We start from the raw sequence: 25,844 nt of genomic DNA, 5'->3' as shown, positions 1-25,844 counted from the left end.
GCAAGTGTGGGAAGTTCAGGCCTAAAGGAATTTAAGCTAAATGAATTGCATCAAGTTGCAGTACTTTGATACCCCGAAAGGCAATGATTTTGTTTGCTGGTCAAAAAGGAAGAGTGAAGATAGAATATTTCTGCTGCATGAAATATCTGCGGTTGTTTGAGAGGATTATTTTGGTTAGTAATGAAATACAAAATGAAGTTATAATAATAAAACAACTATGGCAATATCGTAACAAGGGCTGATATGATTCTGATGCAAGACACTCATGAAGCCAGTGATTTGTGAAAGCAATAAAAACTATTTTCTAAAGGACTCATTCAAGTGGTGAAATGACATTTTAGTAGTAAGTAGTTATATGGATACAAAAGGGTAAGGGCATCTTGAGCTTTTGCAAGCACTTTTTTTTTTTTTTTTTTAAGATCTCAGATATATTCATGTCATTACTCAGCAAAAAACTCAAGGCTGTACAGTAAAACACTCAAACCACCTATTTTTGCAAGCCTCTGATTTAAAGACGTTTAATATTAAGAAAAAGCAAAATTCTTACTCTTCCTGCCTTGGCTACAGCATCCATTTCCACCTCACGGGCATCTTCAATAAATTTAGTGAGTACCACAGGGTGATCCTATCATCAAGACAGGGAAAAAGAGAGCTTTAATTTGAGAGTATCTGGTGGCCATCCAAGTGTTTCCTCATTCATCACTGGAAAAAGCCTCGGAAGCAGAATATCACAGGAGCAGTTATTAGTATCCTCGTTTCTGCAGGAAGGTGAACTTGGCCAAAGAAGCAATGGGGCAAACCTGGTGTGATCTCCCCAAAGCTGCTGCTGCTGCTGCATTAGTCAAGCAGGACTGAGGCCTCCACAGTTGGTCACCACGGCTAGGAAATGAGCCGCCCCAAACACACTCATCCATATTCTCATTTTTATGCCCCTTTCTTCCTGCCCCTCTCTGGAAGAACAGCCTGAAGCATCCGCTCTACTCTGAGCTTTCTCTTTCCAGCCACCAGCTCCAGAGGACAATGAAAATCCCATCCCCAGCACTCTTCCAGGCCACCTTTATGACTCAACACTTTACCTTTCCCATCCACTATTAACTGCCTGTTATTTATTAGAGAATAAAATAGAATAAATGACGGTCTGTGCATGCTCAAAAGGCTTCTTTTGAAAAAAATATAAAGCAACTTCAAAAGTTACAAGAGACAATCTCTTACATTTATCAGCACAAGGGTAAATTCAAAGACAAGGACAATGCCACAGCCTACACCATTTCATAAATTTAGAGGCTTATGTCCTGTAACTTTCTGACTTGCTGCAGTTTTTCACCAGAAGGTTTTACATGTGCATTCAGTCTTGTTTATTCAAATCTGTCTCAACTCTTCCAAGAAGTTTTGAACAGTACTGACAGCTTAAATGCCATAATAAGGCAACAGCATAACAGTGATGTGGCTAAAACAACAGAAGAACATTTGTCAGGCACTTCTTGAGCTGCAGAAGCCTTGCTGGGAGGAGAAGGCTTAGGTAAGGCTTTATAAGCAGAAGATGTGTCCCACTCAAGTGCTTTTACTCACTTGCACACTCACAAGTATTATTGCTGGCCTCAGTGGAACCACTCACAGACCACAAATATTCCACCAGTATAAAAAATGCCCATCAGAAAACTCCCCAAGCTCAGAAGCAGAACGCTGTTCTGGTTTGCCTTTTTTTGCTTCAACTATACAAAGGCTTTTGACTTTGTAGAAACATCACATAAAAGGAAAATAAAAGCAGCCTTTCCTTAGCAATTCGAGTACACTAGCAAATATTTAATAAGCAAATCTGGCATGGGCCACTGCAGGATCAAGGCCAGAGCACCCAAAGACTCAAGAATTGCCACAGAACCACAATGGGTCAGGGCTGCAGGAAGCACCAGCACCTCATCGGTGCTGCAGAACCCCCGAGTCACAAGGATCCCGTGGAAGCATCCCCTCCTTTCACCAGGAATACAGCACATGTTGCCACACCACAAGTGGACCCTCTGGTCTTTTAATTAATCATTAGCATTCTCCTCCTTTCAGAAGTCCCTTCAAAAGTGTTAACCAATGGAACTAAGCAGTCTTCTTTCCTCCAAGGAACCTATCTCTCCAGAGCAGTTTTACTCCTGAAAAAAATGACATAATTCTTGTTTCATATTCTTTAATGTCCTCAGAAATCCACTGAGTAAACAGTAATGTGACTGACGTCCATAGCCAGTTGTGTTTGCAGGGTTCCTCTAACTTACTTATTTCTAACTGCCAGGTTCCTGTGATTGCTGCAGGGCTGTCTGAACAGGGGCCATGCAAAGCACAAACCAACAGGCTAAGCGACCAGGCCAAACTCAGAGATTGCTACAAAGTCAGATTCAAAACTCTAAATACTGCTCGTTCAAGCCCAGTCATTTAATATTTTCCATCTCCCACCTTCTCATCTCTCCAAACATCTTCCCTTGTTACAGTAACACTGATAAGAACTACAGAAGAAATTCAAGCTTTGAATTGTGTTTACTATGTTCTGAAGCACTCATGTCTTTGGGAAACTGCTTGGATTTTACTATTCTAAATTTCAGTGTACAAGACCAAATCCCTCTCTCTGCTAGGAAAGAGAAAAAAAGATGAAAAAAAATCCCCGAATTTACTTCTGAAAGACATTCAAAAAGGAAACCAGAGCTTTCATCTTCTACGTTCTGTACTCTGCAGATCAATAATCCCACTGGATTAACAGTAAGCAGGCAGTAGTCCTGCTTTTGTATCAAAGAAAAATGCAACTCAGTACGTGATTTGCAGAGTTAAATGTCATATCAAAAACTTGTAAAGATTTCCGCATTTAAGAAATGGATCGAGGGAAAACAACAACAGAAAAAGACTGCACACATCATCAGTGGGAGAGAAGATGCCAGCATGAAGTTTAATTTGTTCAAAGTCAGGCAAAATGGTTCATAAATTAAGTGAAAGGTAATTTCAGTGCTATCATGGTCAGTTGAGATGTGTGGCTCCTGGCAAGCTTGGATGGGGTGCGTGGGGGGTCCCAGACCATCACCCTAACTGAGATGGAAAACAAATGCAGTGCAGGTGAACCAACACAGCAAACACCAGGACAAGCAGAGCACTGACAGGGCAAGGGCTGATACCTGGGAGACTCTGGTGGCTTCTGCTAAGAATTTCTTCATCTCCTCTTCAGTGAATGCCACGTTCATTGCAGACCCGCTGGGAAAGGCAAAGCAAACAAGTCACCTTTCCTTGCAGCTTCAAGGCAGACAGCAGTGTTAAGACTGGTGCAGAGTCAGCGCTCAAGTCCCAAACATTTTACACTGTACATGCAAATATGCTCCAAAGACACAAGACCCATTTTTAGCCCACGAGCTCATGGTGGAAGGAGCAAAGCACAAGGCCACAGGTGCTCGCTACGAGTGTGAATACAGATGAAAAGGGACCCCTCATTGCTGAGGAATTATTTTGCTGTGCCCATTCCCTAAAGGTTTTCCAGTGCCTGAATTCTGCATCCAAAAGCCATATACTTTGAAGTGCAGCTGCCAGTTATATCTGAGAAGGGGATTTAGGAGTTTTCCTTTGAGAACAAGTGATTCAGAGAATAAGGTTTTTTTTTCTTTTTTTTTTTTTTTAAATAGATGCTACACTGGCCATTCCTATCACGCTGCTGCTCAGCTTCCCCTTTGCTTACATGGACAAGGTTACAGAAACTGTGAGGAAAGGGGAAGAAGGATCTATCCCTGAAAACATCCTAGAAATCTGTCACTTCCACTAAAGATAAATAGCTGCAAGTAGCTGCAGTTGCTTATGCTTACTGGGATGCATCTTTTGCTGATCTAAATCAATAAAGTTCAATTAAATCCAAAGACCTATGTCACTTCCCCCACTGAGGATGTGAGCTGGCATGTACTGCAGAAATGCGGAAAGGAAAATGCATTTAGTTCTCCAAGGCAAGTGGCAAATATTTAAGGCCATAACTGTGCAGAGGATGAACACTGCTGAGGGCTGGCTGCTGCTCTGCAAACAGAAGCCAGAGTCTGCTGTGCTACGGCTTTTCACTCTCTATTTCAAGTTTGACCTTCCACAGTTTCATCTTTCTCCCTAAAATCCTCCACACCCTCCCAAACAGCCTTGAATTACTGCATTGGCAAATACTGACATGGAAAGAGCCCATACTGAATTTAATAGACATGGAAACAGGCTAAAAGGAATATGCCCTAAAAGTCGAGGGAAGAGTATCAACTTTTAACTTGTTTGCCTGAATTGAGTGCAAAGCTTTGAGCTTTGCTCTGCAACCTCACTGCTAGATTCAGACACCGGCCAGGGAAGTCATCGAGAAGTCATCGTGCAGCAGTGCTTCTAAAAGACACTTCTTGAAGTACCCTTTGATGCTGCATTGAAGGGTTGAACATATATGAATTCCTTCTCTCCCCTTTGTTTCTCCTAAAGGAAAGTATTTTTGGCTCCACCTAAAATGAGTACCCTTTCATTTTGACACATTTCTATTTCATGTTAAAAGGATCCTGTTTCCTATTCCAAATTTACTTGCAAACTGTGCTCAGACTGTCTCTCTGTGCTGCATATGAAGAAACTCCTCAGAAAACAGTGATCATTCCCAACTTCCGCATGTGCTGATACAACTCTTTCCAAAAAGGCGTTGGAAGCAGGTGGTCCTGTACACTACCTAAAGAGATGCAGCAGCCAAAGTGGAGGAGACATAAAACACGCCTGTAAGCAGTGGAGTCCTGCAAATCAGAAGCTGCATTCAAAAAACGTTCTGTCATTTTCTGAAAACAGATGCTAACCCCAATAAATGGCCTCAGCTTGTTCCCTTCTGTTTTACTGGTGGCAAACAATCCTCTGGCGTAATTGTACCAGCAGACTCAATGAAACAGGCTCGAGGGCCTTAAGCAACATCCCAGATGGCTCATGGTTTTGGCCTTGAGATACAAAACATGTAATGGTTTTAAACAAACACTACGATGATCAAATTTTATCTTTGTTCTGTGCTTGAGGGATAGAAGGGATCCATTGGCTTCCTTCATCAGTTTGAGCAGTTGTCCCACCTGTTAAGCTTGGCAAGTCTGACATGTACCCAGCACAGTTCTCCATGTGTACCATGAAATTCTTCTCTCCCCTGCCTTGGAACAGCTTTTGCAATTCATTAACCCAGCCTGATGAGCTCTGATGGTCGAGCTTTACCTCAGGACATAGGAAGGCCTCAACAAGCACGGGTAGCTCACGGAGCTTGCAAATTCAACCGCATCTTTCTAAAGGCAAGAAGGAAAAACATGCTATGAACAAGAAAACATTTTCAAGTCATATCCAAAATGTCAACTCCAGCTGCATTTGCACTTTACTATCAATAAAGATTCTAGGGGAGGGGGGGGAAGAATAAAATCAGGAGACTACAGCCTGGGCTGAACTGGTTACACCCCTTCTGTATTCCAGAGTGGTCCTCCTCACACGCTCCCTTGTCCAGACAGTTTCACCATGGAAAAAAATGGTGCTGTCAAATCTCTGTTCCTCTGCAATCTCCACCTGCTAGCACAGTTTTCAAGGCCAGTAGGACAGAGTAACCTAGCAGCACCTCTATCTTTTGTTGGATATATTCCTCATACTTTGTGGGGAAGATTTAAAGATGCTTTCCTGCCAATTTCCATCCATCCCCATGAAGCACAGCTCAGCAGAAAGACCTGAGCTATAGCAGGGATCAAGAAGTACATGCACCCTGGCAGTTTAAAAACTGCCAAATGTTAAGCATCTTCAGAATCTCAACATTTATCAGCAAGTCAGTCCCCCTGTGGAGATGCTCATAAAAACCTGGAGCCACTTTATCATCTCCCAGCTGCACATGCCCAACCTACCAGGGTGCTGACTGCCTTCCAGGGGGCCTGTGCCACGTGCAGCTCGTCCAGGACAGCCGAGAACACGGCACGATCTTCTGCCCGGTCAATCTGCAAAGGATTTGTGCCAAGCACCTTCACTCCGCTCCGGTACAACGGCACGGCCAAGTTATTGGGAATCTGCCCACCTACGGAGATGATGCAGCCACTGCATCCCTGTTGGCGAAGAGGAAGTTGCACAGTCACATTCAGTCTTACTGAACATTAAGAGCAGTTATAACTAAGGATACAATGTTTAGATTACATCACTTTCCAGTTCCTATGAGTAAAGGCAGATCATACGTATGCTGACCCAGAGATACCCAGGCAGGAAAGCATGACACAGCGTGTATCCTCCCTTAAAAAAAAGGGAAAAAAGGAATAAAAACAGACCCAGCATCCCAACATCCTGCTTGATATGTCTCGGCACACAGCAGGAGCTCGAATTTTAATTCCCTCAGAAGCTGCAGGTGCCTGCAGAGTCCATGTGCCTTTGGATGTTAAGCCAAGAGTTTAGCACTGCTGTAAGAACCACTGACTGTTACCTTGCTTTCAGTTCGTGGTTAGCTGCTGCTGCTTTCCCTGTGAGGATAAGCCTTGGACTGCCAGGAGCTCCCTAGCTTTGCAACTATGCCAACAAAATGCAAAACTCCCCTTTCCTGGCCAGCTGCCCCCGCACCAGCTCCTTACATGCAGACCTGGGGACTATCCCTTCAGCGAGGCTGCTCCCAACTCCCCGTGGAGACTCCGACACAACAGCACCAACAAACAAGGTGTTTTCTGCCCTTTCTCCCTCAGCCCAGCTCTTCAGAGAAAACAGCCTGCAGCACAATCCCGCAGAAGGGCAATGGAAAACAACTAGAAACAGCCATTTCTTTCCTCCAGCACAGGTATTTGCTAAGCAAACATCCTCCCCAGCCCTAGAAGCCAATCCCCAAGGAGCGCTCGCTGCTGTCCCTGCCCTGGCCCATAGGAACCAAGGCAGCAGAGCCCGATCTGCCCAACAGCCTGGGATGCTGAATGATTCTGGATATGTTTAGCCATTTATTCCCATTGCTCCTTATTATTCCTGACTCGCTCCTTGGGGTAGTTACAAGTATGCAGCCCCAAAAGCATATTTCACACTTAAGACTGGGTAACTAGAGCATTTTAACCAAGGAAATAATAAGCAGTATAAAATAAAAAGGCAGGGTGAGCTCGCTTGCAAATACATCCTTTTCCAGGTGCAAATACAGTATTTTTTTTTCTCCACAGATCTCTTCTATGGCTTTCAAGTTCAAAAGAGGCTGGCATAAAATTTTTCACCAGTAAGAGTAACAGGCCTCAGAGTACTTGCAACAATGATGACTATTTGAATTACTTCTACATCATCTAATAATTCAACGTAATTAAATAATGGCCATTTTACTTCCAAATTAAAGTTGGTGAAACTTTGCCCAGAGGAGGAGTCAGGCCCACAGCAATGCTGTGCTGAAGGGCTCTTCTCAACCTAGAGATTCTCATCTCCAGCAAATGAGATGCAGAAATCAAACACCCAACACACAGGTCAGCCCCGTTTTGCCTCTAACTTTCTAGAGTATCAATGCTCTCTTAATTAAGAAATGTCCTTTTCCTGATGAAGGTCAACACCACTGGCCTACCTGGAAAAAAAAAGGAGCTTCTTAATGATGGATTTGAAGAGATTTGGAGTGAAAGACTTGTAAGCTGTGAGCAGGATGGACTAGAAGCGACACAGGGGAAAAAAAAAAAAAGAAGAAAAACAGATGATAAATGTTAATACAAGCCCAGCTTAACTTTAATGTGGGTACTTTCCTACCATAATACAGATCCTCTACAAAAGCCTGGTATTTAAGCAGTGCTTATTATCCCGTGGATGACAAGATCACTGGTGTGCCCAAAGTGCCAGCGCTGCAGATGGGCTTTTCTGCTTCTCCACTTTGCCCAGGGAGCGATGGGTCCTGCGCACGTCTCGGCATCAGGGCTGCCTTAACCCAGCCTAAAGGCATTCTAACCTCTGGCTTTCCAGCTTTCTGATTCTTCTTCTCTTCCTTCAAGGCAGTTCCAGTCACTGAGCCTGTAAAATCAAAATGCTGCTTGCATCCAAAGTTGGGATGGTATTAGGGAATCCAGCCCCTTGAAGGGTCCAACTCAGAGGGGACAACTTAGAGGAAAGACTCAGGATACTCATTTTTACTCAGAAAGGGCCATAAATTGAAACTCAGTTTCCAGCCTGAATTCCTACAGCTGTGCTGTACTTCCCAAGCAACACTTTCCCCTAAAAACCAGTGCTGCTCCACTAGGAGCAGGACAGCACCACGGAGCAGGCAGACAGGGACACACTCTGCTACGTCACACTTTGCCATCAGCCACACCAACTATAAAGAAAATCAATGTCTTTGCCAGTGTATATTTTTTTTTTAAATATACATTGTACATAATCCAGTGAAAGCTAAAGAGAATTATTTTCCACTTTATAATAATGTTCTTTTTATTACTACCTTCCTTCTATACCATTAGTAATAGAGCTGTTTTTCCTTTTTCTCCCCAAGTTTGGAAACAAATTGGACCATTAAAACTATACCTAAGAGCCTCCTTTAGTTTTATGAATCACAGCAGATATTGAAAAAGGATCAGAAGAGACCCTCAAGCAGAAAGATATTAAAATTAAAAGGGAACATCTCCTTTGGAAGCAAAAAACAAATAAATCTGAGGGAAAGAATTTTATTTTTTTTAATTACCGTCCCCATGGAACGCCACCCAACTCTGCACAGTTCTGCAGAGCTGCAAACGTGAGCTGGAAAGGGAGATGTAAAGGGAGATGAGGGAAGGGAAGAGGGAGACAGCTGAGCATCTCACTGGGGTAGGACCATGAAACACTTCCCACAGTCTTCCTAGCAAACTTGCTCCTTAGCACAGCTTAATTTGTCTGATCAGAATCCGGGACAAGTGAGTACCCTGATTAAGCTAAGTTTAATAGCTGCTTACGGTTTGATGCTAGTCCTAGCAATGCTTTGGGAGCTGATGTACAAACTATGCCTCCTGCAGGCAAAGGGCTCTGTGCCTCTCTTGCCCATGATTTGACTTACGCTTTGCCACTGCCCCAGCACTTCTCAAAGGATTTGTCCCACTGACACTGGTCGCTGCACCTTGAAAATTTACAAGACTGGGCTGAAAACAGGGCACGATTTCGTCTTACATTAAGCTGGGAGAGAAGGTACTTGCAGGATCAGCAATCAGAAGCTCAGTTTAGCTTGGCTGTATCCTTAGGGACTGACTTCCATCCGCATTTTCCTGAGAAAGGATTCTGTTAACAAGATATTAGGGTTTGCCTCGCTCATTTGAAAACAAAACAAGAAAAACACACAGAGTAAATGAATCATTTTGACCTGTATTCTCCTGGAGATCTGGGATCTGTCCCCAGGCCTTTCACCTGACTCTCTGCAGTCTCTCCACCCCTCAGAGGCTCAGTTTCCACATCTGCACATTTGGTATAATGACACTGCTCCATCTCACCACTGCCTATAAGTGCTACAAAGCAGCCGAACAGCCGTTGTTCTTCTTGACTTGCACTATGCAGCACAACTTTAGCTGCTTCAATTCAGATCCTAACGGATTCAACACCAATGGAGCCAACAACGTTGACTTGTTGGCTTTCACTGGCACCCAAACCTTTGCTGCAAGCCCCGACACGTCCCCTCTTGCTGTTTTTCTCTCCCCCCAGCATGCTAACAGCGCGCCCAGAACCATTAGCAGGGGTCAGCTCATGAGCACGGCTGCCGTAATTGCCAGCACATCCTTCCCGTTCAGCTCCAGGGAGCCGAGAAAGCTGCTCTTAGACCTTGAGGCCTGCAACGCCTCCCAGCATCAGCAAGGCCAGAATATGGACTTAGAAATGTGACCTTCCACTCACCAAGCACTGCTCTCACAAGCAGCACGACCCAGGCTTCAATCCACACGCATTATTCTTTACACGTATTTTTCTTGCCCAACTTGCTAATTACGAGCACTATGTTTTAAAAATGAGTAGTTGCTCCCTCATCACCTATCGCTACCTCGTCTTTGATCCTGCAGTAATTAGATGCTGTGTTTCATCAGTGTTATTTCTCTGGCAGGCTCGCACACGAATTTCCTCCACGCCCCAAGTTCACAAGTTCAGGTTTGTTCAAGTAAACAAGAGCTCAATGTTATAGGGCTGAACCTCATGGAAAATGCCAAAGCATCTGAAAATCAGCCTCTAAGATCCCTGCAAGCTGTCAGTCTTATCCTGTCTTAAATCTATGATTTTAAATAAGACTCTGTTTTCATGAAAAATTAAAAAGGATGTGAAAAGGATGCAAAACCAAGGAAGTATGATGATACAATCTGAAAATGGTCCCAAGACAGTGTTCTGCAAGTGGCTGTCAAGAGCCAGGCTTAGAGAACAGGACCCAAGTTTTGAAGGGCTTTTTGCATTGTTCCCAATTTGGGAATGACCAAAATGTAGCCAAGTTACAAAACCATTTTAGAAGCATGCTCACATTTAGCAAGAACAAAATCTCCAAGTGTCATCACTCAAGAAAAGAGCCAAGAAGAACCAAAAGCTTAAGATGACCTAGGTTCTGCAAAGTCACTTCATCAAGTTATACAGGCAACTCCCACTGGATTTCAAGGGTGGTGAAGCACCTGTAAACATCTCAGTCTCAGCCACAGCATCCTGAGCGCATTACTACAGAGAAACCAAAGCTTCCTGTACAAGAACAAATTGTTTCCATCATAAATGCTCTCATTACCAAATCTGCCTGGGATTCCTCTCTTTCTTAGTACGAGCTCTGAGCTCTTGGAAATCCCCAACAGGCACCTGCAATACCCGGATCAGGAACATTTCATGGTTTGATGGTGATTCCAGGGGCCTGTTCTACTGTACTGCAAGGCCCAGGACTACAGGCTCGTAAGCACAAGCTGGTGATATGTGCCTAAGCTGTTCTACTTGCTTCAGGGGAAGTACTTGTGCCTCAAGTCAAGGATATGCTCAAGTGCTGAAGCTCAGCCCCACAAGGGCAGAACAATTTGTGCGATAAATGACTGTGCAGCAAATTAAATCTGCTTGTAAATATTGCACAATATGGCATCTTGCAAAATAATTTAATATTTATTTGGCATTCATTATTGAGCAGTCTGCTAGGAACATCAACGATGTGTAAAATGCAACATCGGGCTCCAAACTAAACAGCTTTAGCTAGCGAGCTCTCCCCCCCGCGCCCCCAGGTGCTCTGCCAAAGCAAGCTGCTGATGTGAATTTTGAAGAGTTTGGGTCTGCTTCACGGCTTTCTGTTGCTGCTACTGCTTTTGTTTACCTCGTGCTGGTAGATGTCCAGGATCCTTTCCAAAGACAGCTCTTCAAAGTACAGTCTGTCACACTCATCAAAATCCGTGCTCACCGTCTCCGGGTTGCAGTTCACCACGACGGCCTTGCTGCCAAGCTGCCGCAGCGTGCGGATGCTGGAGACAGCGCACCAGTCAAACTCCACGCTGCTGCCTGCCAGGGCACACACACAGGGAGCATGTGGGGAAGAAACACAAACAAATGCTCTTAGCATTCAAGCTTAAGACCCAAAAAACACCCACACAACACAGCATCTGTCACCTGAGAGGGAGAAACCTAATTGTGTTCCCGTGGAAGTTGAACACCCAAAAGCGTGAGCAGGGGAGGGAGGACTCAGGATCACACGGTGTTCTAATCCAGACCAGCTAGTGCCCTATGAATTTCTATGCTCAAAGATCTAAGGAAGCTACCCTCAGAGAATGATGCATATTTAAAAGAGCATCATTAAAAGGTTATGCTTACAAAACCTTGACCTCATCATGATGTATTCACAGTCATTACATGATAGTATTGAGATCCATATTTTCATATGTAATTGTGTTGTAAGATAGGTCGGATTTTCAGACTGTGCTGAACTGCTGTCTCCACAACAGCTGGTAACGAGCAGGCAGCTGCCACAGGTCACCCACTGTCAGGCACACGGTTTACTTCCCTACACCTGCAAATACCCCATTATTCGGGAGCTCTTATATGCATATGAAGCCTCAAATCTGGGACACGAAAGGTCATCCAGAGTCCCCATCTGCCTGCTTTGGATGCTACCCAGGAAAACAGCACGTGTACTCCCACCACATCAACAATCTCATGTCCAAAGAAAAGTAAGGAGGAAGGCAGCAAACAATTAGATGAGCCGGTAACAACTGCTGCGAGCTGGGCAGAGCCTGCCCCGGGAAGGTGATCACTACTTCAGCACACGTGGCTCTGAACTCCCTTTCAGGCTGCAGCCACGTCAGATGGGCGCACACCGTGCGCAGCTCGTCCACGCGTGCACTGGAGCAGGTCACCAAGGCACCTTTGTCTTTCAACACTGACTTTCACAGAAGCAAAACCCAAGCAGGGGAGCCCTCTCCCAGCTCAGCATCAAGCCCCACAGCAGCAGTGAGGAGCAAACGCTGCCTTGCAGGCTGACCAAGAGCCCCGACACTCAGAGGCTGCACTGAGCTACAATTACAGTGCTGAAAGCGCAAGCAAAAAGCACATACTTCCTTTCCAAGAATAATAAAATAAAAAAATATCAACTTGGCTATTGCATCTGGGAAACATCTTTCAGATGGTACTAAACAGGAACTATTTTTTTCCATTAGCTCGCTTTCTTTAGTTACAGTCTTCTCCCAGATCAAGGTCAGACCTATATATTTAAGTCTATATTATCAGCAGTTTCAAGTGAAGAGTGCAAAGTGTTTTCACCCACATTCAAATTATTCAATATCACTGCCATCCCTTTTATATACAGTTTTTGCAACTGTCCTACACAGCGTGTCGACAATCAGCAGCATTTACAGAAAACAGCATCATCTTGGAGCGTTCCTCCTGGTATCATTCATCTCAAGATTCCTATTGGAAGCAGAGTTCAAAAAGACACCTCCTACAATCAGCAACAGCAGTGAAGCGCGTGACCTGTCTGTCCAAGCAAAATGAATGCATGCAGTTTACATTTCAGCTATTGAAAACCATCACCAGTGCTTCTGAGACACAGAGCAAAAATATTTCTGAATGACAGGTTTTTTTTTTCCCTCCTTAATAATTACAAGCTCTCTGGAAAGGATTCACAAAATGAAAAAGTCATCATACAAAGAACTCAGCACAATCTGTCTACCCAGTTCCCATAGCCACAAAAAAATTCTGATGCTGCAGAATTGTTTAAGTGTGTTGAAAAAACAGCACACAATTGTTTATACAAAATTAGCTGAAGACATCCAAGTATCATCATAAACATATATGCTTACAAGTAATAAAACAGACAGCACGTAACAGTCATGAGCTGGCACTACGAAGCTCAACTGAATACGGCTGCGGCAGCAATGAACTTCCATAACAAAGTGCCAGATTCCTAAAAGCTTTAAGATATATATATTTAAAACAAGCGTTATGTTTTACAAACAAAAGAAAAAAATGCACATTCCCAGTGGTAGTCATGACTAGGTGATGTGCTCTCCAGTTTCAAGTGAAAAGTAATAGAGAGTCTCCTATTTTTCCAGGGCGTGAAATGAAGTCCCCAAGCAAGTGTAAAAGACAAAGCTTGTGGTAGGAATTGATGTCCTGTGCACTGTGCTCTGGAGGCACCACATGAGAAGAGGAACAAATGAACCACAAGAATATCCAGAAAGGCTCAAGGGTGCAAGGAGGACAGAGGAGTCGTAAGAAAGATTTACCTATGTGATACGGTCCACAGCCCAACACCATCACTCCACGGTCATCAAATTTTACATCATGTTCCTGAGAAGGGAGGGAGAGAAGCCATTAGGATGTGTACTCAGCAGCACTTCACTCTATGCCTCTGAGAACAAACAATTTCTTGTGCTCAGCCCACATCTAAGAGTCTGATCCTTCAGGGCTTGAGTCTGATCTCATTTACTGCTGTGTAAATCAGGTGCAACTCCACCGGGATTAATGGTCCTGCACCTAAACAAGAGGAGACCCAGCACCACTTATTTGACTGGTCTTACCTACTCCAGCAGCCTGGGGAACTGCGCATTTCCTAGAAAAAGGAATGCTAGGAAGGAATGATGCACAACTGCTACAGAGACATCTGCAAGGTCTCCAGAAATAACGTGACAGAGGGGGAAGAAATCAAAGCAGACAGCAAGACAGCACTAAGACTGGTGTTTCAAATACCTGCCCGTTGTACGTGACGTAGAGGTAATTAGTTAGCGCGGCGTATTCTGCTGCCAGTGTGTCGATCTGTGACAAGGAAGGAGAGGAGGGTTTGTTACCTGGACAATAAGTAATTTCCCTTACAGTTGCTCTTCCCACCCTCATCCCCTTCCTTTCTGTTTTATGTTTTGCCATCATGTCTTTCCTCAATAGAGATGACCTGAATCATGATGTGCTGGCAAAGCAGCAAAAGGGGAGTCTCCCTCACTGCCTGGCCTTTCCCCTGAACAGGCCTGCCTGTTCAGCTGGCAGGAGGTTTCACCTCCACAGCTCAGTCTTCTTCCATCCACCTCTTCCTCCCTCAGCCCCATTCTCTAGTTACTTGGACAGCATTAATTACACACATCATCTTTCCTCCAGCTCTCCTGAATCCCTCAGCTGCAACATGTGGGTTCTTCATCCTATTCTCCTGACCCCATCTTAATCCCTCACTGAGTACAAGCACACAGGCAATTATCCCTTAGTGATCATCTGGAGCAGTAGCACACGAAGCACTCTATTTATGCTGTCATAAATCTCTTGCTTTGATAACTAAATGGCACACAAGCCATGAGTGGGTTTTCCACCACTCCTTACATGTACTTTTCAGCAACTTTTCTTAAGTAAAGAGTCACCAGAGAGCCCAGAAGAATAATTTCCCAACCAGGCTGTTCATAAACTGCATGTGTCAACTTCTTATTACATGCTATACATGGTAACTAGTTCATCTAGGTCACGAGCAACTGCTAAAGCTCCCTGAAGGAAGAGCTCAAACATTCCCACATAGAATCCTGAACACTATCAGAGCAGTCCTGTCAGGAACTTCTACATCCTACAACTGAAAAAATCTTTCTGCTCTCCAAGTATTTCACAAATCCCCACTGGTTGTCCGAATCCTTGTGAGCAATGAAGACTGTGACCTTACGTCACTAGCACTACACAAGAGCGTGCTGCTCATTACTGCTGCTATTACTGAGACTTGTACTTCAGGGCTCAAAAAGAACCATCTGCTGCGGTGCCACAAACACAGGCATTAGCAGAACGACCTTACTAAAGAACCTGTGGCTCACAAATCACTTCAGCGCTGCAGGGCCATACGCACTTATAAAAAACATAGTGCAAAAGCAGTCCCAGTTCTGTAGGGCCGTGGGAGGAAAAGAGCAGCTGTGAGCAGGAGCAGATCTGGCATCTGGAGGCCTGAGGGCGCAGATGGGTCTTTCAGAAACATTCACTCGTTTGGAGAGGGTTCCCCCCAGCCTTTAGGGACAAAAACAGCTGGTGACACTTTAATATCAACATCCCTTAAACTGCAGCGACAGAAGACCTAGCAAAGCACTTGTGGCCCGTCCTGAATTCAAGATGAGCTCATTATGCTCGCTGCTATCACAGTGAACAGCAAACCTGCCCCTAACAATGGGACATTTCCCATGAAGTGCCACCCTGTGAAAAGTTACTACCAAGGAAAAAGACATACTGTGCTTTGCATGGTCACAAAGTTGCGGGCCACCACCAGGCTTCTCAGCCTTTCTGAAGCCAGAGAGATGTGTCCATCTCACCAAACACAAAATGAGCAAGAATATTTTACATCCTTCTTCAGGGATGTTCAGTCTATAGGTTCATGCCACTGCACTGATGGCTGCGGCGAGGATTTAACAGCAAGGCAGATGAAATTTTGCATTCTCTGATGTTTGCATCAACATCAAAATTGACGTTGCTGGTAACACAGGCAGGTTTTCGCCTTCATTTACCTTTACCTTTCCTGACAGCGCAGCAATCTCCTGGCCATGGCACCCCTAGAAGCCCCCTCACCAGCAGCGTTTCTCACAGTACCTGCTTCACCCAAGGCACTATGTTCTTCCTCAGCCTCAGCTCCCGGCTCTGGACTTCGGTCAGCCCCAGGCACTTCCCAATCTGCCTGTCCGAGAAGCCCATCTGCTTGGCTCTCCTCAGTGTCTCTTCTGGAACAGCTTCACTGGGTTTAAATACAGAAAACTAGGTTAGTTTGACAGCACAAGCCTGAATACATGTGTGTGCTCATGCCTTCCACACTGCATGAGGGGCTCCTGCTGTAGGAACGTGGGTGTAAAGGGAAGCGGACCCCTGAGCCATCCTCATCCAGTACAAAACAGACCTCCGAACGTATGTCCCATAGGCTAGATAAAGCCTATAGGGACACCTGTGCTGTTGGGACGTGCAACGTTTTTTTCACCACATTCCTGAGATACTGAAGTGACTCACGATGGGGCTCCCCCAGGCAGTACCTCCCACTGGGCTGGTACAAGCCCCACACACCCACAGCATCCATACCGTCATATGCCAGTAAGTACATAAACCATGTACCATACATATACCATACACCTTGCTTCATTTTGGTTGGACTCCACATAGAGCCCAGATAGTTTCTGCCCGTCTGTTTCTAAGCTACCTTTTCCAAGCTCAGCTTTTGCAAAAACATAAAAAAGCCCATGTATTTTTATCAGCCCTTCTGCTTTTCATCTTCATGGCCAAAAGCATCATTGCCTGCCCAATAAATCAATATTTTATGAGCAAGCAAGCTCTGAATCAGGAAAAAGGAAACGATTAACAAAGAGGCTATTTTCCTAAATCAGAGCTTTTGAATTATGTCCTTTGCTTGGTGGTATTTTTAAATAAATAGCATTATGTTATTTGAGTGGAAAGGGAGTGGTAAGGCTGCTTTACTGCAGTGTGTCAGGAAGCTGAAGCATGAAAGAGAATCACTGGGTTGGGTTTTCTGCTCTGCTTCAGGTGCAGAGCAGCTCTATGCGCTCCATAAGGTCAGGTTGGTGCAAGACAGGGAAAAGCCACTGGGAAAAGCAAAGCAGCTACTGGAATGGCAGGACTGGGAACATGAAACCTCTGGGCCCCAATCACAGGTGGGTTTCCCTCCAAGACCTCCCTCCTGCCACATCTCCCTCCCCTGCAGCACAAGCCCATGAAGCTCTCCCTGCCTACAAGAAAGGAGCAGCCTTGGATGTGGTTCCAGGTGCAGAAAGACTTCCCCAAATCAGAGCTGCTTTGCAGCATCCCAACAGCTGCTTTAAAGCTGCTCTTTCCCTGGGCCTGCTCTCCTGTCACAGAGCTGCTTATCCAGAGAGAATCCTTTCGACTTTCTGATTTCAGCCCCAGGGCAGGGACTCCCTGTGTGAACTGTGGATGCCAGAACTGAAGGCAGGAGGACTTTACAGCAGCAAGGGAGCAAGCAGAACCTGCAGATTCCCTCACAAAACAGCTGTTAGGCCTCGCCAGCAATTAGAAAGGACACGGCCACATTACCCTTCCCTCCCAGGTTCTGCGCCGCAGAAGAACAAGCGAGCAGACCCAGTGACCGCGGGCAAACGAGTCTATGCTGGAGCATTTGTGCTGCCTCCCGCAGGCACCCGCGCAGCGAGCTGCGATTCGACTGCTGACACACAAAGAGCACTGCCTTCCCTCGGGGCCTGCTTCAATTCCACTGCTTGTATCCCATAACAACACCATCCATCGTCATTTCCAGCACCTCGCCCTGCAGGAGGAGTGGACAAGAACCAGTGATTTGATATGTGATTCAGTGGCCTCGGGCTAGCGGCCCGGACGGGGTTAGGACACTTATCACTCCACACAAAGGTAACTGATTTTGTGCAGGGCAAGCAGTGAGCACCCAAGGGGGAAATGAAACAGTCCTCCCTCCTCCACAGCTCCCCAGGCATCGCAAGCAAACATGACGTGAGACTTGCAACGTGGTGGCTACGGCAGACACCGGGGAGCGTCTGCTCGGGCAGCACAGAGTGAGTCAGAGACATGGTGAGGATTAAGGCTCAGCATTAACCAGCTTTGGTCCCCCTGGCTTCGCTCAAAGTTGGCCCTTCAGATTTGCTATAGACACTGAAGGCAGCAAGAGCAGAATCACCCTGCCGGAGCCCGAGTGTAAACGACCTCTCCAAGGTCTCCAGCAGTCAAGCTCTAAAAAGAGCTGCCTTCACCTTGGGCTCTTCCCCAACACATGACCCACTCCCACACCACTGCCCTCCCACCTTCCCTGTGGCATCACTTACCCTCCACACATTGAGCAAAAAATGCTTGCAAAGACAAACTAATGCATTTGTAAGCAGGGTCCACCCCAAAGGAGGATTAGGAGGCTCCAGACTCTGCTAAAACACCAGCGTTTCCCAACAGTCACCTTTGCCATACAACACTCACAAGTCTTAAGACCTTTGGAACCAGCCAGCCAGACCTTTCCACACATCCCCACTTAGTGGCTGTGCATCTCCCCAGGACACTGCGTTCCCAGCACCTTTTGCAGCTGACAAATGGCACAAGTGTCGCTCATGCCTTCTCCGCAGCTTCCAGCATCAATTTGCTGTTGCTTCTTGTTCAAAAATTCCACCCTGCCACCTCAGAAACTCCACCCACTCCCATCCCTTCTTCAATAACATCACTATAAGGAAACTGAATAACTTCCCCTTAATGAGGAAATTTTCACCTGGCACAAAGGACCTGGGGAAATCTATTAAGTGCCTGAGAGAAGGCTGGCAGCATCGCAGTCACCAGGAGGGCCTGCTCGCTCCGCAGCAGCCCTCTCTTCCACTCTGCTGGCTTCCATCTGATCCACCACGTTAGCAGTGATGCTAAATAAAGGCGTCAGCAGAAAAACCCGGCTCTATGCGAGTCAACACCTCCCTGGCTCCCCAGTCTGGCCCTGCTTTGTGCTAACTAGGCTGTCATCAAGTTCATGCCTGCCCTGTGCATTGCTTAGGCACATCTTAACAGGCTTATATCACATAGACCAGGAATATTTGGGGAACTGGCCAAAGCACCTGAGCTGGGAGCATTTATTACCCTGTGAACCCACAGGTCCAGCCCTGGACCCTGCAGACAGCTCAGGCTATCTCAGCAACTGCTCATGGGGGATTTGGAAAGCATCACCACCTCAGTCCACCCTTGAGGCTCTTCCTCAATATGCAGGGGGTGGCCTCAAGCCCCAACTAAAGCTTGGCCATACTGACAGCAAAGTGGACAGAAGCAAGCGCTGCTAGAGTGAGAAATCCTAACATCTCCCCAGAGCCTTCCCTTCTCCAACCCTGTGGAAGGGTCACAGTCAGGAGCATTGTCTCAAGGCTGCCGGTGTTCAGGCTGGGTTCTGTGCAGAGACACAGCATCTGTGCCTCTTCTGTGCCTCTTTCACTCACCAACCTCCCTGCTTCAAGGCTCCTACTGGCTTCCTTGATTGCTTCTGACATTCCACAAGATTTTGAACACGCTGCAATTAAAATAATGAGATCAGCGTATAAAATCTCTCCCTGCATCTCTTCTCAAGGAAGCAGATTGTTATCGTTCTTCCCCTCCTGAGAAGCTCATGAGATGACTGACAAAAAGCTATCTAAGGGGCAGTTAGGGAAGCAGGAGCTGTAAACCAACACCTCTTGCTCACTGAACAACCAACACTCTAGTGCTCTGCATCTTTAAAGGACTAAGGCCCACAGGCCAATCAACTTCATCATGGAGATTTTACATAACATGAAGCTCATATTACTTCCTAAAACCTGAAGGACTTGCACCTAGAATCAAGCAATGTACTGAAGGGAAAGCTCAAGCCAAAGCACAGCCAAGGACAGGCCATATACGCTCTTTGCTATCCTGATAAAGGACGGTCTGAGGTTTTGACAGGATATCCAACACGTGCAAGTCTAGAGCAGAGCCTCCCCAACCACACGAAGGGCAAACCTGTATGCCATGCCTATCAAGAGAAAGAAAAAAAAAATGCAGAGTGAAGTTTAACAAATACACAGACACTTTGAAGGAAAACACAGTGATGAAATTACCACCCACACCTCTGTAAGACAAAGGATTCTAAGTCAGATCCACACAAAGCACAAGCAATTCTGCTATATAACTTCTTATATTACATTCTCCTCTCATGTACTGAATTCCTAATTTGAGTCTGAGTCTTCCCTGCCCTCTGGGTCACTCAGGAGACACATGTAATCTTCCCAGGTTGTTAGAAGTGAGCACAACAAACATGTCAGCGACAGCTCCTCAAACAGCATAAATCAGCACAGCCCTAGTTAGCATTGCTGGAGCTGCTCTGCTTTCTATCCAGGCAAGATGTGACCTCTGCTTGCTGACCTGCCCCCAGAGCACACAAGTCAGCAGAAAAGCTGCTTTTGAAGGGAGCAAGACTGCAATACCCACCTTGGAGAAACACAGTTATTGATGGCCTGCCTCATCTTTCCTTCCTCCAGTGCTCCACAGGTCACCCGCTGGAGGAAAGTTTTACTTCCAGCACCTGCCCTTCTGTAGTGGTTCCACCACAGCCATGGCAGAGACCATCAACCTCACTACCAGGCTCTGCAACAGATCCAGTGGGTCAAAGTCAAGAACTCTTGGCAGGGCTGGAACTCCAACTGCAACCCAAACCTTGCTGTAAAGCTCCCCAAATCCCACTAGGGGACAAAAAGAAAGGGATGGGTTTTATCTATTTGCAAGTGAGCCTGTAGCCAAGAGCAGTGCTTCAGAACAGGGCAAATGCTTTGCGTTACAGTGACTATATTCCAACAGCAAAAAGATTCAATGCAAGGAGTGTGTCACAGCCCATTCTTTTCAATTGGAAATAATCCCGCAGCACAGGTACAGCTCATGTCAGGGACTGGAAACAGCTGGCTGCAGGAAGGGCACACACGTGCCAAGTCTCATTTGCAGCACTCAATTAGCTTTCCCATGGGCACTGCGGAGATGTGTTGCCTGATGTGGCTCATTGGACTAGTGTCTTTCTTCAGGTCAGAAGTGCCTTCCCCCAGCTTCCTCTTGCTGCCAACGTGCCTTCAACGTAATGTATCCGGACAGTCCATCCCCTCCTTCCCATGCAGGTTACGCTCCCTCCTTCCCACACTGGGAGCTGAAACAGTCTCCTTGAGAAGGTCTAAGGAAGGATACTGGAGGGGAAATCTTTCCTGGCTAGTTAATTCACAGCACTGGCACTCAGCCGAATTGTGACTTACACCTCCTGTGCACTGCATCCCCCAGGCGACACACATGCAAGGCTGGGCACTGCTTCCTGCAGCAGGCAGGACTTCAGGTCTACTGTTTACTCACTGGAAGGATGAAAAAGCAACGTGGGATAGGACTAGGTACCAGCCACACTGATAATACTGCTTGCTACCTGTACTGGAGAAGGGGACAACCACCTCAGTGATACAGGGCATTTCAGCAAAATTAGTCTCAGTGAACTGAAGCCAGATTTATACCAGGTGAGGATATGTCCAACATCTGACGCCCAAGGCGTATCATTCCAGAACGTGACATCCAACAATGAGAAAATCCAACCGATTCTGGGTAATTTTTTTTCATGCTCAGGAGCTACATACGTACATATGTATTTTAAAGTACCCAAGAGCACAAAAAATTTGTGCAGCCAAATAGATTTCTGTAAATAACCAAGTTACTCCTCTTCAACATCCTCCCCTACACCTACTTTCATCTAGTTCCCGATTCAGCTTGTTCCAGGGGGTGGGAGAAAGGAGACCAAAAACTGCTCAATTAAAACTGTGCAGCTGGTCAAAGATACAGAAAGCAGCTGATCACCACTAGCTAGCACCCTCATGACAGGCTGGGTACTGTGCGTTTCCAGTGCCATCCTGTGGTAAAATGCAGTTAACACAGTGGGCATCCACAGCACAGAAGCCAACAAGCAGCCAATAACTCAGCAAGGAGGTTCTCCCAACCTCATAAACCATGAGGGGAAAGCTCAAGTCAGCAAGAGGCTGGAACTGAAATACAGCCGAGCACTTTAATTTACTGCTATCTTTTCTGCTTGGGTTTATATGGTCATTTTTCTAAAAAGAAAGCAAAAGATTTATCTTCAAATATGTCTGGAATTATAGGTGTTTGAAAGTGAAGTACAAAAGCGACACATGGTGCATTATCACTGTAAGGCAGAAAAGCTTAAAAATCAATCAGCCATTCCCAAAAATGCACCGTATTTGATTCCCAGGTGTAATAAGTCAGGATAAGTCCTGTGCTCAAAAGCTGCTTCTGTCCTACGAATGCAGCCTGCTGTTACGAGTTGCAGAGCGTCCACATTCCTATTCCCAGCTTCCAAGATGCAGCAAGGATTCTGCAAAATAAAGTCCCAGTTCCATATTCTTTCTGAGCAGCCAAGATGCTTAACCAGCCAAAGTGCTTTTCCCAAGATAAGATTTCCTCTGTCTGGGAACAAACTAAGGTTGAAGACAGCTCTGCAGACACTGCTAATGGAGGAAAACTCTTCGGCACCCACTGTATCTCAGGCCTGCCACAGATCTTCCCAGAAGAAAGATTCCCAGAGAATCACTGTGTCTTAAGACAAAGCTGGGTTTTACTGCTGTTTTTCCCTTACCTGTCCACTTCCTTCAAGATCTTCTCCATGTTCACAATACTGCGCATCTTACAGAGGAACCACTTGCCAATGGCCGTGAGTTTGTGAATGTCATCCACAGGGACGTCATCATCCAAGGCCTGCAAAAGGAGGACAACACCAACCTGTCCCTGAATACATCCTTCAAAAATACGAAGCTAGTTGCAAACAGGCAGTCGTAATTGTATAATACATACACACACACACGTGTATATACAACATACATGTAAGAACTACCACAGACCATAGCGGACACCCCAACGATTCAAAGATTCCAGTCAAACTTCAACTGTTGTCAGCAAGATTTGGTGGCAGGCAAGTATCTGACACAGCTATATACACACAGGCAGATTCTGCTGTGACACCTCCTCCATCTGCACCCATCATCACTAAGGTTTCCAAAAGCTCAGTGTCAGCCTCCTAGCTGCAAAATAGAAAGGCCCAATTTTCTATTCAGGAGAAACTCTTTTGCTTTGGAGCAGAAACCTTGATTTACCCATTTAAAGGACGGCTAAATCAAAACGTGTGGCCCTAGAATACACCTGAAGGGAGAGTCCAGGTCCTGTAGCCATTTCATACCACAGCATAACTCTAGCCTGAGATATAGGGAGACAAGCTAAGGCAGTATAATTTAAATTCCCCTGCATTAGCTTATTGAGGCCATTTATTTTACTTCTGTAATTTTAATTTTTATCAGAACTATTTGCACTAATGGGGTAAAAAAGAGCCCCACAGAGCTACTCAAACAACAACATTGTGCAGAATGCCATGATATCAAAAAAAAAAACCCCGAGAGTGCCCCAAGTTGCAGCTGTTTCTTCTATCACAACACTGAAACTAAACAGTTCTCACCACTGGTTGAATTGCTGCAACTCTCCTGATAAAACAGCCCCAATCAACCAAAAATGATAACACCAGTATCTTTGCTGAGCCCAAGTAATCAGGCTCATTAATTTGCTACCACGCTTAATTGTGTTCTTGCAGGGCAAGCTCCCTGGAAGGAGGTCAGTGCAACAGCACTGCCGGAAGGCAGCAGTAATTCAGGAATGGGCTGGACCTGCTGCACACTGGGATCATTCCTCCAGGTTATCAGGCCATGGACAATGGTCGTATCGTTGTCATATCCCACGTTTGAGCCCTGGAGATGGACGCTTTATGGTAACAGGGAGAAACACCTGGGTCACTTCAGTGCTGCGCTCCCAGAAGACACCAGCCACGTAAGGGATGCGCAGCAGCAGCTTTCCCGTTAGATCCTGCCAACGCTGACAGCACCTCAAAGCCATTTCCACCCTTTCCAGGGGAGTTTCAGGCGACTCACTGGGGCCTCCCTCTCACAGCGAGTCTCTTGCTCAGGGAAATAATAAGCTGTGGACCAAAGCTACTGCCTCCTCACAAAGAGCAGAAACAGCAGGGAAAGTCTCTCATGCACTTTGTTCTGCTACAGGGAACCAGTCATTTCCAGACTGCTTCTTTAGCTAGGAGACCCCACAGGCCTACAAGCCTCCCAGACACAGCAACACAAAGTTCAGGACTGTCACAGCAGTCCCATGAGTAGTGGCACTAAAAAGACCATGTTTTTTTAATAGATTTGCATCTGCACTGTAAATTGCAATTGAAGCTTTGCTTACCACTGCATGCAGTACTGGCACAGGCTTATTCCTATGAGGACTCTCCCATCTCAGCTGGTCAGTGCTTGGAGCAGGAGGTCACACGCAACTTTAGGGGCACATGAGCAGCTTGTCTTACGTGTTTCTTTCTACTGCTGCCTTCCTTTACATACTACAAGGAGTCCCATTACAACAGCAATAGTTCTGAGGGAGAGACACTCTCTTCACCTCAGCCATTACTGGTGGCATCAACACCATCACCAACATCATACAACAGAAAAAGGAAGGGGAAAAAAAGCATAAAAAGCCCTTGAGAGCTGAATAACAGGGGCTGGGGGGGGGTGATATGGGGAATAAGACGTATAATGAAGCTTCATCTTGTTTTAAACAAAGCTCAGAGCTGCTGGTTTTTAAATGTCAGCAAGCAGGACAGGGATTTCCAGGTCAGCCGCGCCAGCTGCTGAGGTTCCCCCTCCTGACACTGCCAAAGCCAGAACAGCAGGGCTTGCCTCGCTTATTAATGGGCATGAATTAGTGCACAGCCGCAGACACAGGCAACTCTTCTCAGGGAGGGATTAAGACCTTGATCTTCCTTTTCTCAATAACTTCCAGTGAAAATGCCAACAGCTGGGAATACCCGGAGTGTTAAGCAGGGCCCAAACTCACCTTCATCTCCTCAGAGCCCCTCTGCTAACAAGGGGCTAAGATTAACCTTTCCGGAAGCCCTCAGAGCCACTTCGGGAGAAGACAAGCAAGATTTTCCCTCTCAGACACAGAAGAAAGCTTTAATAAGCAAGCACAGCTGCTGAGGTGTGTTCTATACTCATGAGCACACGTATCCCCTTGCCTGGTAGGTGAGAATCCACAGCTGGGCAAGGTATATGTTTATGGAGCATCTTGTGTTTTCTGTTTAGGTCATTTTTAAGAGGGACAGAGATGTGAAAATCCTTTTACAAACACAGCACAGCCACAGCTTGCTCTGCTCCAAAGGCACAAGACATTACGAGTGGGAGCTCCCTGCCAGGAGGGCTTATGATCTTTAAGGAACAAGACACACACAGGCTACAAAAGACAATTGTCCCCATCTCTTCATAGAGGGTATGGACAGGTGGACAAATTAGCCACAGGGAAGCCAAGGTGTGAAACTGCATCTATCCTGTAAAGCAGCTAACTCTACAGTTGCCATGAGCTATAGACACAGGCAGGAGCTATGGAGCAGAGGCAAGAAATAATTTTACAGCCCAGCTCCCCTCAGAGTAACACCCACCCTTACCCGGAGGCCTTGAAAGATGAAGTGATTTGCCTAAGGTGACAGGAGATGGCTTAAAAACACTACAGGAAACAAAGTCTATTTCAGACAGGTGGGGATTGAGAACAGGGATGCTAAATTTAAATAGAGGGGGGTTGTTTTGTTTAATGCTCAAGCCAAAGCAATGTGGCAACTGCAAAGAGAAAGTGCCCCTCGGACTGCAGCTTGCCTCTCCTTGGCCTCCTTTGCTTCACTTCTCAAAAGGATCCGTTTTTCCTTCTTCCAAAAACTAATGGAAATCTTCACAAAATTTCACAAAAACAAGTAAAACCAGCAAACCTAATAAAAATCTGAAAAATGAGCTAAATTTGACTGCGGCTCATACTAGGATAAAATAATGGGTAAAGCCCCCAGAAGAAGAAATCTGTATTTCTCCTAGCTTCTAGCTACAGTGTGAGGTGCCATGAGCAGGCATGGAGTGTGCCTGCTGCTCCGC

General features: G+C 45.9%; 1 protein-coding gene across 1 annotated transcript in view; it reads right to left on the bottom strand.

The window, feature by feature from the left end:
• Positions 1-25,844, bottom strand: part of CPS1 (carbamoyl-phosphate synthase 1) — a 76,439-nt gene that overhangs the window by 14,570 nt on the left and 36,025 nt on the right. Inside the window, exons 22-30 of the mRNA XM_026049063.1 lie at positions 22,475-22,593; positions 15,934-16,075; positions 14,086-14,151; positions 13,623-13,686; positions 11,222-11,403; positions 5,871-6,065; positions 5,206-5,273; positions 3,144-3,219; positions 548-625 (exon numbers count right to left, since the gene is read on the bottom strand). Coding sequence (XP_025904848.1) covers positions 548-625; positions 3,144-3,219; positions 5,206-5,273; positions 5,871-6,065; positions 11,222-11,403; positions 13,623-13,686; positions 14,086-14,151; positions 15,934-16,075; positions 22,475-22,593 — 990 coding nt within the window. The remainder of the gene's footprint in view (positions 1-547; positions 626-3,143; positions 3,220-5,205; positions 5,274-5,870; positions 6,066-11,221; positions 11,404-13,622; positions 13,687-14,085; positions 14,152-15,933; positions 16,076-22,474; positions 22,594-25,844) is intronic.

This window comes from Nothoprocta perdicaria, unplaced genomic scaffold, assembly GCF_003342845.1.
Source record: "Nothoprocta perdicaria isolate Ctin4 unplaced genomic scaffold, notPer1 scaffold_11, whole genome shotgun sequence".
NCBI classification, from domain to species: Eukaryota; Metazoa; Chordata; class Aves; order Tinamiformes; family Tinamidae; genus Nothoprocta; species Nothoprocta perdicaria.
The sequence above is the reverse complement of the archived record's forward strand: the minus strand, read 5'-3'. Positions and strand labels throughout refer to the sequence as shown.